At 39.9% G+C, this 21751-nt stretch overlaps 1 protein-coding gene across 4 annotated transcripts in view; it reads right to left on the reverse strand.

The window, feature by feature from the left end:
* The window catches only part of LOC115571360 (zinc finger protein 385B-like), an 81539-nt gene that overhangs the window by 50483 nt on the left and 9305 nt on the right, over nucleotides 1-21751 (reverse strand). For 3 of the 4 annotated variants that reach the window (XM_030400728.1, XM_030400730.1, XM_030400731.1), the window contains exon 2: nucleotides 733-1014. In XM_030400728.1, coding sequence (XP_030256588.1) covers nucleotides 733-1014 — 282 coding nt within the window. Of the gene's footprint in view, nucleotides 1-732; nucleotides 1015-4525; nucleotides 4697-21751 lie in introns of those variants that run through there. The other variant, XM_030400729.1, reaches the window with a different exon arrangement.

Here is a 21751-nt window from a genome sequence, read left to right on the forward strand (position 1 = left end):
TCAGCTCACCCCCGTAAATCAGTTACCTGACCCCAGCGCAATAACTTTTAATATCTTTAGCACTTTAGGGACAATTTTATCTTATTATAAACTGTTTGTTATACAAACCATATTTTCTATGTAATTTTTATATAAGATGCTGCTATGACATGTACTGCCAAATAATTTTCCATTGTATTCTAGTATGCAATTATGTATGATCATGTATGAATGTATGTGATTCTCATGTGTACATTTTTATTCATAAGAGAAGAAAGCCAATCACTTTATCGTGTGTAGTAACGTCCTGACAGTTTCCACAGTGAATTTTGTGTTTCCGCCTCTAACAGAAAAAAATATGTTGGGCTTTTCCTCAACATAAAAAAGTAAAGTTGTAAATCATAAATTAATTGATATGCTTTGCTCAGCATCGGACCAGAAGACAGGTCATTCTACCTTTTTAATGCTTTTAAAAGGACAAATATACGAAAATTGTTAATGGTATTAAAACATCTTAAAAATAAGTATTTCTTGTTCAGAAATATGTTCTTGCTTAAAACTAACTGATGGGTAATTTGACATTAAATAACCCACACAAGTCATAATAGTGAATTGGTTATGAGCAAAACCTCACAGTGCTTTGTAATGTTAAATAAAGAGCTAGTAGGTTATTATAGGTTCCTTAATCTCAAGTGCAATAATAATCTACAGTAAATCGTAAGTAGTGAATACATAAATTCAGGCCATCTCTACCTGTGCTGACAGCCTTCGCCAGTCTGCGCAGCCTCCTCTGGTGCGTCTTCCCCCTGTAGTGGATCTGGGCCTGGGCGCTGGAGTTCAGCTGTATGTTGCACACCTGGCACATCGTGGCACTGCTGCTGCTTTGACGGCGCTCTCGCTTGGCCCTGTGCCCTGCCGTCACCCTCCTCTCCTCTTCATCCTCCTCCTCTTCTTCCTCCTCCTCCTTTCCCTCCTGACTCTTAGGGGGAGGGGGGCTGCTGTCCTGCCAGTTGGGGCTCTTTGGGCGCTTCATATCTGGGGAACAGGACATTTCAATCAATATGTGTAGTATGCATGTTGTTAAAGCCTCCACAGGGGGGCAACAGAGCAGCATGGCTCCGTTCAGAGCATGAGCAGTGTGGCTCGTTTTCTTTAGCGGCATTCAAACTGCAATTGTACCAAACAGAGATTTTACAGCCAGACAAAGGACGGTTATCACTTGGATTCATCTAAATCACTGTCAGCATGTATAAACTTCAATTAGGTCCATATGAATGTGTTAAAACTCTCTGAAATGCCCATTAAAAGGCTCAGATCTAAAGGACAGTGCACCCCGTCAGAAGGTATAAACACTTCAGCCATTAGACATCCACATTAGCCGGAAAGATTGGCCCATCTCTGGCGCACATCACAGCATTACAGCAGATACGTGTACAGTCTGCAGATAAGTATCTTGTTCCAGCTTCTCTCTATTTATCAGATAATAAAAGTCGATTCCTGGGGTACACAAAGAGACATGTTTCTTTGTGAGAGCACACAGCTTTAATACCTGTAATGGCTGAGCAATTGTGGCAGACTGACAGCACAAATCGAGCTGCGGTTAAACGCGAGCCTTGCTGTGAACGTGGAAATGTCACCCGAAGTCTAACTGGATTCTTTGTTTTGCTGCTGTTCATATGATAATGGAATCAATTAAGTCCTCGTGGCACTGGACGTTTTATCTCTCCCACCTCGCTTGATGCAACCCCCCCGCCAGACAGAAACCATCATTTGTAAAATCTTTGCTGTTCTAAAAAATTCAATTTGACTGGTGGAGAGATGAAAGTGGAATGGAAATGTGTTCACTGGAACTCATCAGCTTCCAGCCAGCAACGTGGACTTCAAAGCTGCGGGCCATCGCTGTGATTATTTGAATGATGTTTTACCACAGGCTGGCTGTGGACAGAGACATGAGTAAAGACGACCAGGTGTTAACACACCTAACACATGCCTGAAACATACAAAGTGACAGAAATTCACCATTTCTAAAAGCCAAGGATGGACAGGGACATGAAAGAAGATCCGGAGCAGCCAAACGTACAGCACATGAACACCACCAGGTCTCTGGCTGATGTGCAGATTTTTTCTCGCATTAAAATATGCAGATGAATTTTAGTTCGACACAGGAAATTGTATTACAATTTCCGAGTCTGCCCTGACCCGATTAGCCAGTTCTCACAGGCGCAAAACAAGCTCCACCTGCCTAGTTTCCGCATCAGTTTTTTCAATCATGAGTGCCGAGGGCGTGGCTGAGGGCGCCAACTGTATAGTTGTGACATAATGACCTTACGGAAATCCTTAAGTAACTCATCTTTTATCCTCTAAACTGAGGATAGAACTGAGGTTTTGTGCTGCGCATGATTGCAGTGTCATAAACGTGTCATTTCATAATCACAACACATTGATTGAATTCCTGCCCGAACAAGTCAAAGTCCTAGGCAGAAATATGACACTAAATCAGTGTTCCAGTTCTGTCGGACAGCTGCTGATGAGGAGCTTCGACTTTTGCTCCTGCCTCCAAAGTCTTTTGGAAGTAAATAGTCTGCTGTCTCAACACAGTATTGATGGGTAGACAGGGTCAGTCAGAGGGAGATATGGGCCATCCAACTCACTTTAAGATGGTTTGCACTGACAAGCTCCCTCAATTTAGGGATGAAATTGGTGGTAAAACTACTGGAAGTCAGTTTACTCATCGTTTGAGGCTGTACTGTCAATGTTTAAACCCTCTTGTCTTGTGTGAGTGTGTTTAGGATGATTGCAAGCAATATTCAAACACTAATGTTGGTGAATGTCTGAAGCTGTAAACTGGTATAAACCCTCTATCACACTGGAACCACCCAAACTGCACCACTCACTCATCTTTATGCGGTCAGCTGGAGTTGGCACCTGACAACCCCATTACAAAACCACTTTTAACAGGTTGCCGGCCGGCCAGCAGCTGCTGGTTTCAGCTGTGCCACCGCCAGGGCTTTTCTGCCTGTCTGGCACCTGAGTGGGCAGCTGGGAACAGCACAGTCCTCTGCCACGGACCAAATGGAAGCTTACTGGTGGCTCCACAGAATGAGCTGTGGTGACTGCAGCCGCCCAGAGTGCATTTAGTTGACAGTAAAAGAGAAAAACCTCTCACAAAAAAAGTCTTGCAGTTGACCAACACAAGTATTTATCTGAACATCCTTCCAAATGGCCTGTTTAGATCTGTGTTGTAGTGACTGGTAAGCATTTTCAGTAATGAGCAGTCACAGCATAGTTCCTGAATTCCAGAAAGACAAACTGACTATGAATTTTCAAGAATCCACACTGCCATTGATTGTCAGTGTGCAGGTTTTTTTATTCTTTCAATCATTATAATGAAGAGGAAAGAGAAACTGTTTGTGATTTCATCATAATCATAAAAAAACAACAGAATGCACATGCATGTTTGCTTTTTTTAAAATCTTATGTCAATAAAAATCAGAGCTGTTTGACTCCTATTGTGCAAAAGAATGACACGGAGCGTTAAGGCTGGTTTTAACAAGGACATTGAAAAACTAACCCAAACAATGCTTCACACAGTTTTATGGAAATAAGACTAATCATCCAGAACATTAGTTGACTTGAATCGTAATTTCATCAATACTAATTTCATCACGCAAACACCAGTCTAATTATATTAGACTGAGCCTTTTTGTTATGAGTAAAATAAAAGTGCAGGTTGGCTCTCTAACACGTTCATTATGAACCTCTACAAGCTACACTGTGCGGTCGCTGTTATCCATTGATTTACTGGATGAGTCATCCCAACTAATTTGACTTGACCTAACATCTAGTATGGAGCAGAAGCGTACTATAAATTAATGTCTGTTAATTTAAACCCCTTCGATCCGTAAAGTGAGTGTGTGCAACAAGCACCATGAATCTGTTTTTTTTTTTTTTTTTTTTAAATTGGTGATGCTATTTCTAAAATAGATTTGATCTGATTGATCTAAATTAAGCTTATTTTTCCATTCTGTGCGGGTCCAACCGTAAAGACAGAGAAAAAAGCATCTGACTGATCCCCATCAACTCTCCAGCAAAATACGAATGTTTTTTGCAACACTCCCTGAGAAATTAACAAGACTGGCCCTTCCCTCAATGTTGAAGAAAGTGAGAAAGAAATTCCTGGATCTGTCCCTTTATCCGAATCCACAACAAAAAGCTACTGGGAGCTATTCTGGAAACTTCCTCCATCTAAGTTTCGTGGAAGTCTTTTTAGTAGTTTTTGTGGAATCCTGTTGACGAACCAACCAAACAACAAACATGTGCTAACACAAAGTCTGGCAGAGGTAATAAATTACTATACTGTACTCATAAGGAAAGGTCAGCATTGACAAAATAAGCAAGGGAATTAAAACACTATAAATATACTTCAAGCAAATAATGCACAGAAAATATACATTTTAGTGTAAACAGTGTCACTTAAAAATTGAATTTAGCTGGCTGGAAGCTTTCAGATTTTCTGACGTACAGTAAAACAGTTTCAGTTACTTACTGTTAGCATTATCCATGCCGGAGACATTAGCTTAGTCTACGGAGTGTGATTGGAGATAAATCCCAGGCATCCGGCTGTAGGATCTCTATTTATTATGGAACTCTTTTGTTTGTTGCACAGTTGTATTATACAGAAAGCTCTAAGAGAAGCACAAGCACCAGAAACTCACAAGCTTTATCTGTGGACACAGTATCTGTTGTGCTGTCCTCTTAGTAGTGAAGCTATCTGGCTCTCAGCAGCTCTTTAAATACCAGCACTCATCAGCCTGTCTGGATGAGGAAGGACGGCATAAGAGCCAGGAATATAATGCACAGGTCATAAATCCTGCTTTATCTACTCTCTCTCTGACCTGATGCCCCGGATACAGTTGAAAATATATAAACAAATCAGTATGACCTAGAGGCGTTTGCTTGACAACATACTGTACAAAAAGTACAACAGAGAGTCTGACTCATCATGTATTAAAAATCAATGAGTCATTCCCTGCCATCCTTATGTAATATAGTTCAAACATCTCCAATAGTGCGCATTGCTTCAACTGCAAAGTGCTCTGAAATAAAAAACATTGTAGACTTGTTTTAATTTTCTTTTTATATAATAAAAGTCATTATTGGAGTATCACATTTTAGTCTTAACATCGGAAATATAGAGAGGAATGTGAAAGCTTCACACTGTAACACATTTCCTATCTAATTACAGCAAAATACTGGCAGCTACAGTTGCCAACATCAAAACGATCATTCTACAGTTAACCTAGTGTTATCTACAACAGTTTATCATCATTAAAATTGTAAGTGAAGTAGCTGAAAAAAGAAATGCTGTATCACACCATACCATTTCACAGTAGCTTTTAATATATTGTTCCTTTAAGACATCAATATTTATGGTATTATACTGTATTTGCAAAGAGCAGAACATTACTGTAAGAAATGTTGTATATTTTAAAGCAATTTTTCTAAAAGCATTCAAGGGGCAGATCATAAGTAAAATATTAGAAAATAAAGAAACAAAAATGGGCATCACACACTGCAGGGCTCCAATATCCAAATTATTCGATGCACCGAAGGTCATTAAATCATCAAGATTTTTTGTTAGTGGCAAAAAAATAATAACCTTAATACTGACCCTACATTATATGCAATCTTTTCAGGTTATATTACAATGATTTCTTTACTATGACTACATACAGTAGAGACTATATTGAGTATTACTGTATGACATCCTTCATCTTGTTCAAAGACTCCAAAGAATGATTTGTGTCACCAGCCAATCAAGTAAGCAGATATACTATGTGTGTAAGCGTCATCATAAATTCACAAGTCTGTAAATCTCATCTCTTTGTGTAACACTCTACTAACTTTCCCTGCCAACAGTGCGCTCAACATCTTTGCTTTATGGTCTGAGACAGCTGCATGGAAATGACCTGTCAGCCTCATAAAGCACTTTATCAAGGGACTCACTTATAGCTGCAGTGTAATGTTCTCCACATGGGTGCCTACATAAATAAGGAATCGATTATTTTGCTCTTTGACATGTGGATGTTTTTTTTTCGTTCTTTTTCCTACCAGTACCTATGAACCAGATCCAATGCACAGATTTAGTGTCATGACACGTTAGTAGTGCTCATTAGGAAATGTGTAAAGAACAAGTGGACCACTTATAAAAGTACTTTAAGATCGACCTCAGAGGCGGCTCAGGCTGAAGGTGGGCAGAGTTATACTTGACAGTAAATGAGGGCACCTAACTCCATGCGTCAACGAGAATGATAAAGGTGTAATCTGTTCTACCTGCAAAACCTACAAAGCTAACAACGTGAGGAGGATATGGTTTGGACACAGTTTGCACAGTACCACACACTCTGGAGAAGATCTGTGAGAAGATCTGTCATAAAATCTCATGGCTTTGGTTTTCAGTTTAGTTATTACCCATTACCCGTTTTATTTTGTAGAATTCACCCTTGTGTCATGTTGTGACTTTCCAGTTCCTCTCTCTGTCTTTTTTCCACCCTTTTCCTGTGTTTCAGTTCATTAGCCCTTGTGTATATGGATTATTATCATTTTTATTATTTGGATATTTGGGTCTAAAATCATTTGATCGCCCACAGCTACACATGGCTCTATAGATGATAAGAACAGAAATATCTCAACAGCTACTGAAAGGATTGCTGAATGAAATTTGCCCTTAGCTGCTCCAAATTTCAATTCCTCAAATACTTTTTATGACCAAATAACAACGAAACTAACAACATTCCCATCATGTATATGATTGTCATAAAAAGAAAACAACACCCTGTGTATAACTAACTCATCTGTAAGTGCCTACATCGGCTATTCAACTGCTTTACAAATGTTTCCATGAAGCTCTCTCTAATGCTGATCTGTCATCGTGGGATAGAGGCTAACAGTCCAACCAGGTGGGCACTGGGCTGACAGGCAGCTATAAACCTGGAAACCTGTTCAGGCTGTTTCCAGCAAGCTGCTCCCTCCATCTGTATGATGTGCTGCCTGCCTCGATGTGCTTGGGTTTCACACCGGGGGCGAACTTGTTTATCGCCGGGCTTTGACAAACGAGGGGCTGCTGGAAGAAAAGCTTTGGCACTGTGTTACAAATATGCCGTGAAATCTCAGTTTTTTTTTTTTACCAGGATCGTACACATTTCTGTTGCGAAATTAACAGGAAGAGCTTTTAATTTTGATATTTTTTTTCAATTATGTAAAAATTCGTTCCATTTTCAAATCACATTAATTATTTGATAAACTCACTTGTCAGCATGTGGCTCTACATCGTCTCAGGGGGACACAGTAGAGCATGGCACTTCCCTATATATAGCTGCTCTTAATTCCCTGCAGCTGTATATCTATTACACTATAAAGGCTGCTTGGCTGCGTAATGCTTTTTTTGTTCCTTCTCTGTACACTCTGCCCGTTTGTCTCCATAGATCCAATGCCTGTTGAATCTATAATAATCACACAACTACAGGAATATATTTCAGAGAACTGAGTTGGAAATAAGTCAGAAGAAATCCTTGTAATCCACCTGAACCTGTGAACTTTCACAGCTCTTTCTGGTCTGCGATCTAGGAAACTTCCTGGAACGAGCAGGTTATAATCCAGATGTGTTAAGAGGTGGAGGCCGGCCTTCAGCATTTAAACGCACTGGCAGCTGTTATTGGGATGTTTCGGCACATGCTCTTTTGAAAATGGCACTGTTCCAGACATTAAGGTCAAGATGAGTTCCCTCGCCACAACACCTGTCATCACTGTTCCATTACGTCGCCAACAGACGACAGCAGATAGAGTGCTCGGCCTGACATGGAAATACTGGACGGTTGAGGAATATGAGTAATAATCTTGTTGTTTCACTACACAGGATATATTTACTGACTGATGAGTGCGTCTACGTGCACTGAATTCACATGACGAGACACCCCTCACAAACACCAACAGTTCTTTTTAGCCTTTGAATTCTGAACAACTGAACGACAGGTGGACTACAATTACAGTTGTGTTGCTAGGCAACCCCCACGCGTAAGGGTGAAAATATGAATTTGAACCTTTTCCAGACAAATTGCAGCTCAATTATACTGTAATTTGTGCAGAGATGGGGAAGAAATGGACAAAAAGCCACATTTCACTGAGTGGAGGATGAGGAAACGTGGGCAACACAGACTGTAAGGTCTTCAGAGAGCTGGAGGAGAGTGAACTCTGGTTGATTTCAGCATGATGACATAAGATGTATTGATCTCTGCACTGAAATGTGGATAAAGTACATTAGAGAATAATATATCTGCCATTTTCACACATTGTAGTCAAAATGGGACTTATTTGTGGGTGTCTGGTCACTAAGGTCCAAGAAAAAAATACGTTAAAACAGTAATTCGTTATTTCTGCTTACGTATGTTGTTCTAAGTACTAAAACTTGGTATTTTGGACGATGGGGATGTGACATGCTGTCAACAGTTTCTGGCAATTGTAATTTGGACTTAAAAACAGGACTCAATAACCAACCCTGTCTTTCTGTCACTGTCCTAGGTTTTAGCTTGGTTGATTTCCTGCTTTATGTTGAAAGTTTATCCATATCCTATGTGATATGTTTTACTTCCCACTTCCTGTCTTTTTCTATTTTCCCACCCTTTTCTGTGTACATCTGTGTTTCACTTGTTCATTAGCCCTTGCGCATTTGTGGTTTTCCTTCCTCCTATGGTTGCTTTTTGCCTTGGACAGTAGCCAGACTGCTAGCTTTAGCTATGTTGCTTATACTGCCATTGCAACAGCAGCATGAACAGTAATACCAAAGGGAAACACCAGGGTGGAGGAAACTTGAAAATGTTATCTATATCTGCTTTAATTGTCCAACTAATAGGTAATGACTTCTCTTAGCTGTGTGAAGAGGTTTTCTCTCTGTGGTGCTTTTAAAATAAGGATGACAAAGAGCTCAAGGAGAGGCATGACTCACCTGGAGCGCTCAGTGGAGTATGAATGTTCACAACTGAGTCACAAGGATGCATTCAAGACAATCACATTCAAAGCACACACCTTGACCCTCAGAACAACACACAAAGACACACGCACGCACGCACGCACACACGCACGCACGCACACACGCACGATGCACACAGCACATATGTAAATATATATATAAAACACACATGTAAACTGTGTTGGAATACATAATCCCAAAGTATGAGTGGTGTTCTGTGTGTCAGATCTCTATGACAAGGTCATTTTGCAAATGTTCCACTCATATAATGCAGTGATTCACTCGGTTAGGTAAGTGAGTGGGAGCTGTTAAGAGGGTGCATATTTTTAGTCTCCACATTTCCCTTGGACTCAACTGGTACTGGGAACATGGGATGACACTGTATGTGCGTATGTGTCGTACGTAATGTGAAGGCTTTGACACACTTTTATAGACCATGGAGGCTATTCTGTGAGTCGATTAAGCCCTGAAATAATACAACAAGAACACGTCTGCAGTCAACTTCTGACCTAGTCGAGAGTTAATCAAATTGGTGCCGGTCCATGGGTCCAAGAAGATTTCAATGTCCTGGATTAAAGGGAGAAGTTCCAGTCAAATGTTATCTGTCAATTCATGGAAACATCCATATCCTGTATTGTACCTAGACAAAAATGTCACGCTAAAGTACTCTAACCTGTTACTTAGTAGATAAACTGTCACATAACAATTAACCCAACATTGTTGTAAAAATATAGTTGTATTCAGTGATAATACTGAGAGATTATTATCAATGTTTTCCCATAAAACAGAAATGTGGTGCAACAGAAAATGTTTCAGTTCACCATATGTGATGTTGACTCACACTCCAGATTACTTGGCAAAACAAATATCTACGAAAATTATGGCAACACAAGATTCACAGCCCCAGCAGCACGAGTTATTCATGTGAAAACACACACTCCTCTTGGATATCTTGGCCAGGTTCCCGACAAATGTCTGTATGTATCTTGTACACACCTCACAGCAAGCACCAGATAGCGCACACGCGCACACACACACACACACACAAGCTCTCTGCAGCAGGAGATTAGATCCAATGTTAAACAAAGAGGGAGAGCAGGTTTCTGACATGCCAACTCTTTAATTAGACCGCTGCTATCTGTGGGGACACACACAACCATGCATACTTGCACACACACATGCATGCGCGTGCGCACACACACACACACACACACACACACACACACACACACACACACACACACTTCGTAGCCTTCAGAAGAACGTCATATTTCTCAAGAAAATTTTCAAAATAACCTGTCAAGGATGCGCTCTCTCTCTCTCACACACACACACACACACGCACGCTCTCTCTCACACACACACAGGCTCTAGCTAAGTGTGTGTTATCCACGTTGTTTGTCTGTCTGGTGTCACAGGAAGCTAGATATGAGGAGGAGCAGCCAATCAGCTGTCACCTGCTTTGATGTGTCGGGAGGCTCCAAACGACCAGAGCAGCGCTGCATGTCATCCCTTTGGCTCCGTGTTGGACCGTATTTGCCAATACAGGCTACTCAACCGATCCAACAGGCTTAATTAACATTAGAATCCATTAGATGATCAAGAGACGGATGAATAAAACAATGTTAGGAGATTTGACAGCGTTTAAAACACATAAAGTGACATAAACAGCATTTACATTGTGATCTTAATTCAAACAAAGGAGATTTATGCCATCAATAGCTGAAAACTATCTCCCTATTGAATGTTTAAGTTTTTGTCCACTGTGCATCTAGGGGACAGCTCAACCTTTTCAGAGGAAACACTCAGATTGTACGTTTCCAAACATTTTTGCACAGCAGACCATTTTTATATCAGAGTGGTCTTGTGGATGTGGAGGGGCATCCCGACCAAAGTGAAGGTTAACCAGCCGGTATGTTTTTTTTAGAAGTGCTTGTTGGATGGTCGAACATCTTTGAGACTCCCTCCTCCAACACAAATTTCATTGGATAAGGGAGGTGGTTGTGTCAAAGACATTCTCAGCCACTTCACTCTGTGATTAGACAGCTGTGTGAAGGTCAGGAAGGACCAAGGATTTTGTATTCTTGAGCTCTCCTTTTTTGAAGGCCTTCCAGGAGAGATTTTCTGAAATTACCAAATTGTACTGGTCTGCAGCCCAGTGGGTGGGATGTACTGATTTTGATGATGAGAAAATCAACAAGCAGTTTACAGGAAATTCATCAGTTGTTGGAAGAAGATCAACTGCACCCAGTTGTGCAACATACCAGCAGTGCAGTATCAGAGAGATGTTACATGAATTACCAACAGGTGTTAAAGCCATATGGGGACGTGAGGATAAGAGCTGCACAATGTATCAATTCATCAATTTGAACATGTGCAATAGTCACATTGCAGGACGTGCAGTGTCGGCAAATTACATCAAACACGACCTGCTCTGATTTCAGGATTCCTGTCAACAGAGTCTTTTACTAGTGAGTGACAGGCAGGCCTTGCATCCACAGCAATTAATCAGTGGAAGAGAGATACGTCAGGTTTATCCTTGGAAGCAGACAGCGTTGTGAAGTCCGCCAGCTTCGATTAAAACATAAGCCTTCTCTAATATGGTGGATGAGTGTTTTCCCAGTCGGTTTCATCAGGAGTTGGTGTGTGGGGATTCCCTGGAAAACACGCAGCTGAATTTTGAGTTGTCATTCTTTTTGTGGTTGAGAACTGGATTGGATCTGAACCTTTTTGGGATGGTGGGGGAAACGAAACACGCACCTTACCAAGTGGATTGAACCCTGGGAATGAATAAGATCATTTAGTTGGCAGCTGTTAGGATTGTGTGATACTTCTCTGTCAGTGGTGTCCCCACACAAAGTCAAAATTTAACATAAGAACAGTGTGAGGTAGCAAAGCTCCTCTTATTTATTAGGACTGTTTTATAGGACTCAGCAATGGACTTCTCTTCAGTTTGTGAGTAAAATGTACGGCTTTATGTATGTAGTGTTCATTGTTGTGTAAAGTATAAGGGCCTGTTATGAGTTGAGTTTTAGTATTTAACATGAAAGATTTGCAAATGTACTCTGTTTTACATACTGTGTCTGAAGATTCATGCAACCACCACAAAAATCCTCTACCTGTAAAAAGCTGTGAACTGTAATTAGATTTAGTAGGGTGTAATCCTAAAAATGAATATATTACAAGTAAAATTACAAAAGGCAATTCATTACAAAACTACCACAGTTTTCTTAAATGTCATTACTTTGGTAGCGGGACTGTAGTCAGAAGTATTCTAAATATAGGCCACATTTTGGCAAATCTATTTCAGAAACCCAGTAGAAACATATTTAGAATAAATCCCTTCGTCGTTGCACTTAATCTTCTTGCAGCAAAAACCTCGGTACATTCACTTCAAGGTAGTTCTGCACTCCACGTAAACACAGCCAAGGTAAACCACAGTCAGGAATGACAAAATGTAATCTCCTTCCCCCAGGTGGCATCTCTTCAACTGAAGTGTTTTTAGCATATGTGCATGTGTACAGGCTAGATTTACTGTCTAGAGGAGACGGGTGAAAATAACTTCCATTGAGCAGAATTTGCACTCAACTATTTTAGTTTTAATAGAGAACTAATATATTTAATTACAGTGTTTTTTTAAGAATGCAGAACAAAAGTAAGGAGTATTTTTGAATCCTGAGTCATGTATTTTACAGAAAATGTGCTAAAAGCTGATGTGGTGTCCGTCTTTCACCACACAACTCCTTTCTTTGTAAATGTCACAAAAATGATATGATTCATTACCACATGTCCAGTCTCTGCCATGTATTTAAAACCACCGACAGAACCCAAATGATATGAGGGAGGACAACCCATTGTGGCTAAAACCCCTCAGTCAGCATCCAGCTCAAAGATAAGATGGAGCAGAGGACATGGGATCAGGCCAAGGATGAAGAATGGAGGATGGAGAGGAGAGGAGACAAACAAATGCAAAGTAAATGCTGTACAGTAGATATGCAGACCAAACCACAAGAGAGACAAAAAAAGGTAATGGAAAATAACTCATGCATGGAAAAAATAAAAGAAATCCAGGAAGGACAAGTGGGACATTGGAGGGAACTTGGGAAGGACAGTTTTATTTTTTTTATCTGGAGGGAGGGACTGCACTCCAACCAAGGGCAACAGCAATTGTGGGCATCTGTCACCAGCCATCTGGGAGACCCCCCCGGCTGCAGTGGGGACCAAAGTAAATGTGACCTGTGCATGAGTGACAGTCAGTATACTGGAACACTAACAGTGCTCATAGTCACATGCAAATAGTGGAAAAAAGCAAGAAGCATTTAAAATTAGAATTTGATAATAATCATAATAGTAAATACTGAATTCAATTTAACAATAATCAGTCGTAGTATTAATCAGTTTAATTAGTTTTTTTTTTTTAAGAAAAAGAAAATAACATTTTTCTCCTTAAATGTGAATGTTTTCTGGCCTATTTCCTCCTCTGTGACAGTAAATGAAAAATCTTTGGGTTGTGGACAAGACTTTCACAGTTTTTGACAGTTTGTAGACCAGACGGCTAATCAATTAATAATCTGGTGTCATGGTTTGGGCTTTCTGTTTAATCATTTCTTGTTTTATTTTGTAGTTTATGTTCTCATGTGTCATGTTTCTAATTATACACCTGTACCTTGTCAGTTAATCGCTGCCTATGAATTTAAGTCTGGTCAGTTTTAAGGTGGAGCTTGGATTGTTTTGTTGCCAGATTTTTTTATTGCCTGTCTTTTATTTTTGCGCACATTATTTCATTAAGGCTCAGCTTTTGTTTTTCAATCCGTCTGCCTCGATGTCTTGTGTTTGGTTCCTGTTTTGATAAATTATAACAGAGATAAATCACTAATGAAAATAATTGTTGCAGCCCTTCATCAAAACATTCATTAGTCAGGGAGGAAGGAACAGTTTCACACTAATATACTGTCTTTCAGAAAAGCTGGATGAGAAGCTCTTTACAGCTTTCACGTCTGTCTGATAAATATGAAGCTAGAGGCAGCAGCAGGTTAGCTTAGTTTAGCATAAAGACTTGAAACATTTTGCAAAAACTGAAGTAGAGAGTTCTGTTAGACTATTTCTTGGTGACAAGCAGAAACTTTCTGGAGTCTCCTGTCCAAGAAATGTTTTGGCGGATTTCTTTTTGTTTCAACCTTTGGACAGAGCCAGGCTAGCTGTTTTTCTTTCTGCTTAGCTAACTAACTGTATGTTGGCTCCAGACAGAACTGTTCCTTTAAGCCAAAAAGATTTGTTTTTCTCGTTTTTGGCATTTACTTGTTATATTTTGTGTTGAAAACTCGATTCAACTAAAGCTCAGTTTTATCCATTTCAAAAGTCTCAGATGTTCTGTTATAAAATAAAATCTTTTCATTTAGTACAGTTAAATTACGACAGGACGGGACTTAAAAAGAAAACAAAAGGTCAGAGAAAGGAAGTGATAGTTGATGGTTTTCCAGCCAAAATTGTCCTTGAAATATTACGGCTACATGCTACACCTCCTAAACGCTTTAGCTACGTTTAGTTCTGTGAATCTTAACAACCCTAAAAATACCATTGAGGAACGACTTATCTGCAAGAAAAAAAAAAAACAAGTCCTTAAACCAACAAACCATGCCAGCATATGCTTTAAATTCACTACAGATGGCCTGTTCCAAAGATCATATAGACGGGGCGCGAGATATAAAAATGTGGCGAGGAAGTGGCGATTACAATAAGATGGATTAGTTGAGACGACTGTGCTGTTTTCTGACAGGAAGATGTGGGCTGTTGAAGGCACCGGCCTGTAGTCGGCTGTAATCCTCCTCTTCCTTCCCTCCATGCTCAAAACAAGACTTGACCTAAATTCTCTTAATAGTCTTAGATACATTTAACAAAGAGGGTTGGATTGCAAGAATTATCAAGGCCACATGAAGCCCAAAAAAAAATGTGTGAAATCCGACAGTATGTGGTGTACGTTGTTGGAAATCAAACTATTATGCTTCCTGCGTTATGCACCCTGCTAACAACAAGTAAATTAACATACAGCATTAGTGTTATGAGAATTCAACAGATGCTTTGTTATACGATAGAGATGACATTTAAAGCCTGCTAAGAAAAGACTGTAAAGGACTGGAAACCTCCCTGTGATTTATTCTACATCACACTTCATTGACTTGGTTTTGCTGCAAAGAAAAATTACTTGAATTCATGAACAGTCAGAGCAATTCTTCACAAACAAGGTGAGGAAAGTATCTGACTCGCATTAAAAAAAGGTAAATCCAAGTTTTAGACCAGCTTGCCTCATTTTAAATGGAGCTGCAATGATAAACTGATTAATCGATTAGTCGAAAATTTATCTGCATCTCATCACAAGTCACATCTGAGTCACACATGAGGATATTTTTATTCCATGTATCCTTTGTCCTTTTCATTATTTGCCGCCTACATTACAAACTGTAACTAAGCCATTGAGTCACATCCCTGGAGGCCCTTTATAAGATTAAATGCAGCTTACTCTGGAGCCACAAAAGGCTTTATACTACTTTTTCACAGTAGTACTCCCCGAGACCTGTAAACACACTTTAATGTGTAAAATTGGTGGAGTTACCCTTTAAGAGTTTTGCTTTTGTCTTTTTTCTTTGTCATTTACTTACTCACACTTAAATGTCCACACAAGCCACCCTCTTTGTTAACACCAGTGGTTTTCGATGGTTTTACATTTTACTTTACATCTTAACATTGAGACGACTCAGATGCATCTTCTCCACCAACAGAGAAACAGACTTGAGCACTGTTTGTGGAGAAAAAGTCATTCGGCAAAGGTTTCGGTTTCTTACGGTTGTCTTCACACCTGCTGTCTGGCTGAATGACTCTGCCTCTTAAAAGTGTATCTTGTTTGTTTATAAATAGAGTTCCACCTTTAACTTTGATTGTGAACAGCTCACCAATGTATATTTTAAAAGGAAGTGGGTTGTGGAATCCATTATTGCGACCAGGAATTTAAATTCTGAAAATAGCTGCATGCAAACTTGGCAGCGAAGGCAACCTGGGTAGCTATTTGCAGAATTTTAGCTCAGAACTATTCAATTCTCCTGGCACTGATACATGAGTGTGAACACGTGTTTACAGTTGGATAGGATCCTGGGGCAGAGCGGGGTTAAGCCACTTTCTGCCCGTTTTCCCTTCAGGCTTTATGCTCCTGTCAACTCTCGGGTCAGTAACTGCATTACACTGACAATACAGGCAGGGTCTCCTGACATCTCAATCACAGACACATGTGCCTCATCTCAATCCATCTCCATCTTAAAAGTGCATTTTTAGCTTTCCAAGTTACATTCTCACTGTTTCTATAACTTCAGCAAAATGCTAAATATGTTTCTGCTAACTGATGGCATGCCAAGCAGAAATCCTTCCATCTGGAGGGGAAACGTATGCTTTCCATATGGAGTGATGGCAGGAGGTGGGAGGAGGGAGGCATGGAGGCCAGGATGACTAATGAGCGTGACTAAGAGTCAAGTTCAGGGTGGTTTTCCGTGTCATTTGTCTCGTCCATGTCTGGCTCATCACTTGATAAATATACATTGTGTGAGGTTGGTAGTGAGACTCCTGCGTGACTGTCAGTTCTAGAAGTGAGTAGACAAATGAGTCAATAAGCTTGAAATGTGTGGTCTTTTACAATAGGTGCCAAAATCCTTCCTTTTCCCCAGTAGTGGCAGAAACATATGATGCCAGGGCCAGAGACCTGATAAGACAGGAAACAAAGCCTGCAACGCCAGAGATAGCAAAGGCCAGTCGTGTGCTTTATCAAAGCTGAACAGAGAAACTTATCAGCCAATTGTGTTGCTGCAATGATTGCAACAAAAGGTTGAGATTCACAACAATTTCAACAAATTCTGTGCAACTGCAGACAAACTCCTAATAGGCATGGGAGAGGAGCATATCACACTGATGCACAGGATTGCCAGAATGGTGAGGTTATTCAAACATTAGACATTAAATTCACATTTATTCAAGCCCACTGGTGGGATTAGCTGATCTATAGTCTCATCACTGCACTCTGTACTGAGCCGTAAAGGAAGTTGGTGTCACGAAACTGTGCACATGAAGTACAACCTGTATGGAAAAAGGCGTTTTAAACTTTAATATGCGGCAAAGTTACCAAACTTTTAAAGGCTTTGTTTTACTTATTTTGTTTGTTTGTTCTTAAATTTGATTTGACTGGTGGTTTTTATGCCCTGGTAACCACTGAAAGTGAAGTTAACTACTTGAGGCTGCCAAGTAACAAGATATCTCAATATTTTATTGGTCTGCATACAAATGCAATATTGAAATTGCAACTATATTGTATGAATGACTTTTGATACGACTTCACACTGTGAGATTTTTGATAAATAAGCATCAGTTATGTGGATATAATGACAAAGTGGGTAAAGACAAGTGTTAATGCAAGTATAGCAGTCTGATAACTTCAGAGAATTACATTATTTACTATATATATATATAATATACAAATTCAATATCAAACAACAACAACAATATTGACAATATCTTGCCGTAATTATTGGGTGTTCATTTTGTGTTTGTATGGATGATTTTAAACTACATTTAGTTTTAAGTTAAACCCAAGAAGTGCAGAGATATAAAACAATTTCTGCTCATGGATAAATAAGTAAATAATTGAAAATAATATAATACTGCTTCCAATTTCTAATGTTGTACATCAAAAGTTATATGTGTTGTTATGTTGATTCTTGCCTTTAGTAATCATCCAGCCAGATCAGATGTAAGGACTCATCACTTCATTGAGAATTTGCTGAGGTGTCTAATGACGTGGTGAAGAAACACAATAGGGGTTTATTTTTGGAGCAAATCATCCCAACGTTGACAGATGACTTCAGATAAAATCGCTGCTCTTTCCTCGCTCCCGTTCCCCTCATCATCCATCCTCCGAGTTCTTATCTGTGCTGCTGACTCGTATTGGAAACCTGACAGGCTAAATTGGATTGACTTTTAATTAGATGCACTCCCTGGGTAAATGGGTTTAATTGCCTGAATTATCTCACTGGTTGCTTGAAGTGGGAGGGCGAGGAGACGTGGCTGCATAGCTTTTTCAACAAACAAACCAGTCCCACTTTCAGTTAAGTTAGTTTGAATCAGCTTGTTGTAATCACGCTGATAATTAAAGGCAGATAATGACAAGCATTAACTGAATTTATATTAAGTATGCAAAAAAGGTAATGTCAGTTCTGCTTAAAATACCTCCAGGTTTAGATTCATAGATAAGCTCTAGAGTTCTCACATTAATAACAGCACAATACTAGATGGATGAATCATCTGTAATCAGGCTTTATCATGCTTTAATTATATTCCCCACGGTAACAGTGTTGTTTAATCTAGTTTGCACTTTAATGTGACAATACCTCCTGGTAACACATTTCACCTCGTCCCAGTAGTGAATAGCTCACCACCACCACAGCGATAATACCTTCACCATTGTGTTTATATTCTGTCATTCACTGTGATAAAGAGCTGTGATTGCAGCGAGCAGTAATGGAAAAGGTTTTGCTGGATGTGTGTTACTGAAAAGGATTACAGAGTCTTCAATACTTGTAGAACAACAATGCATTAAATGAAAACAATGTGACAATGTGAAAGGTGCCACTCACAATTATGAACCTGCAGAGAATTATCACTGGAATCTGCCGCTCACCTCGGCTTCACAGAGCTTTATATCAATTTTCAGCTCATTGTTTATCCGTCTGACCCACAACTTTCATAGCATCGTGGCTATTATCTAGGCTATTATGAATACATATTATGTACCTCTACACTGTATACACAGGCTTGTGCACTGCCAATACCATTATCAGCATGTGGTTGTTGTAGGTTCTGTCCACTAGAGGGTAGCCACATAAAAAAACTTGGAACTGATAGCTTTCTTGCTAAGTACTAATTAAGTTTAGACAATGGTAAGTCATATGATAAAGAGGGAGGCATAGATTCTGATAGTGTAACGTAGCAGAGAGACAAAGCCTCTCGTTTTCACAAGTTTATAGGGAGATAGAAAAGCAGATCAGTTGGACATTAAATAGTACTGATGAGTGTTTCATGTTATCACCCTGGGTGTTGTAAGCTTGTGGTTACCTGTAAAGACAACGCTCTGTTAACGTCGAGTTAGATTAGCTACCTTGCTACAGTAATATCAATCAAAACCCACGTCCAGCATTTGTTTGTCTCAGTGCACAAGCACTTCCTCCCAGCACTCCCAAGCTCTCTGCCAACATTATTTTTGTCCAATACATGTAGTCAGTCTCGGGGCCCAAGGCAGAGTGCTGTCCACCTACAAAAGCCAAAACATTTATTAAAAAAAAAATTCAAATTGTGTTTGTATATTTGACTCACAAAATGTGTTCCATCAGCCATGGTCAGCTGTGTTCGGCAAAGAAACTCTTAAACTCTGATCCTGGTTTGTGATAATAGAAAGCTCACACAAGTTTATTTTTTATTTAGAATTGAAATCCTGACAAACAGACTGGAAGTTGTCCATGAAAGAAGCAGGATTTTCCCCTAAGGAGATGGTGGAGACCAAATACAGATCTAGAAGGGAGTGAACATTGGCCATCGTGTGGCCAGAAAGTCCGAATGAATGAAGCTCTACAGAAGTTCCATCTTAATGTTAATCAATTCACAACTCTCTTCCTCCCCACTTCTTAAGAAGCCGACTATGGGCATCTGCTCCGTCGGTTAAACAACCCAGATTTTGTTCTCTGCTGCTGGCGTCAGCTGGTGTTTCAGTGCAAATAGTTGCGACCCTCTTCTGCCCATTCACCTCCAGTTCATTATATCCAGTGCCCAGTTGAGCTCATCAGATTCCACTCCTCATAACATCCAGAACTTCAGCCAATCATCTTCATCCCATCACCACCACCAGCATCTGGGCTCCATCAGGAGGGATTCCTCTTCTACCCACAGCTTCCCTCTTAAAATACAAAATGGACATCACAATGTGGCCTTATCGCCAAAGACACATATTTCTCATCTGACATGCATAATGCAATAAAACTTTAGTAATTCAAAATGACTCTAAAACCACATGACAACAACATATGGGCACAATTCGATTTTTGGCGTTCACTTGCATTTTCTGCCTCTGAATTGGCCTGTGTTTTCATCTGCACAACTGGTCCCACTCACCCACAATATCGCATAAGTAACTTATCAAATATGACGTTATAACATTTTTTACAACTTTTATCTTGACTGGATGAATATCAGATAACTCTTACAATCTGGCTTTGACACTGAAACAGCCATACGAGCGTGACAAAATATTAAAAGCATGTCTTGAAATTGATAGAAACAGTTTCTGTACAATGCTGAACAAAAACATAATATTTAACTCCGTTATTCCAGCAATATTTTTGCATTATGAGACAATCTGGAGCTCTTACTCAGCAGCTGTTACCCTGAACAGTGATCATCTATCCCCTGGAGTTAAATGCTGCACAGATAATGAAGTAGCAGCAGACTTCACAAGGTGCATAAACACTTCATTGACTATAAAATGAAAAGGTAAATGTAACATACATTTATTATCAGGTCCAATGTCCAATGATTATAACTCTTAGTGGACATAAGGGTCCAGAGGCTTCACCATCAGTCCTCCGTGATCCAGTCATGACAGACGGCAAAGGACAGACAGCAGAGCCAGGCTATTATGGCTCCTTCAATTAACCACCATTTAATTTTGCCTGCTTGACTGGCCTTTTGTGTTCGGAGGTAATAGCCATTAGAGAGACTATAACATACCAATTAATGGAGGAACAAAGAGCAAAATTATTCCAGAATAAAAGACCACATGACAAATCAGGTGCAGAAACGAAGCTATTCGATCCGAGGAAAACCGAGGAGGACTGAGCGGATTGCGAAATGGCCAGAGTGCTCTTTTCTGGGGAAAATGGTATACACACACACACACACTGAAATACCTACAGTGTATAAACCACACACACACACAAACACACACACACACAAAGAGAAACATTTTCACACCGCTGCCTGCTGTGTTGAATCTGTACCTGCAATACAGCTGCAGGCGACTGGAGAGGTAATGGAGCGTATGAAACTTTCCACACTGCCTCTCAACGTGTCACGTCCATCCCTCTGTCCATGTGACCACGACTCAAAGAGCGTCTATCCATCATCTGGCACTTTTTGTAGCATCATAACCGACATAAAGCTCATTTTTCAAAGCATTGGATCAAATACGCAAAAGACCAGTTTAGGGAGCATTTTGAAGAACTACTCTGGCAGCAGCAGTGACTGGCATTTAAGAGGTGACTTCAAGGTTGCTTTTTTTTTTTTTAAGTGAGACATGGAGAAATTAAGAGACCCTCAGTGCTGTAAGTATTAGAGTTTGCTTTAGCACCTTGTGCGCTGATATTAAAGTACACAGCGACAGGAGGCCCCTTTTTCTAACACAAGGGCTTGTGTATGAGGAAGAAGAGTGTCTATATGTGTTAGGTTTGTGCCTTGTACGGATTACTGTACTGAATCTCTCCTGACAGTCAGCATTTATGTTTTTTTCAGACTTTGCAGCTGACAAGAAACACTTTATGTTTGTCCCCACAGGGAAGCTGACGATGTCACTTCAGGGGACATGATTGATGTGGTCAATGTAGTGATGTATATGAGCTGTGAAAACTCAGGTGTAACTAAACATTTAACTTGAAGACAGAAATCCTG

The sequence above is a fragment of the Sparus aurata genome, chromosome 20, assembly GCF_900880675.1.
Source record: "Sparus aurata chromosome 20, fSpaAur1.1, whole genome shotgun sequence".
NCBI classification, from domain to species: Eukaryota; Metazoa; Chordata; class Actinopteri; order Spariformes; family Sparidae; genus Sparus; species Sparus aurata.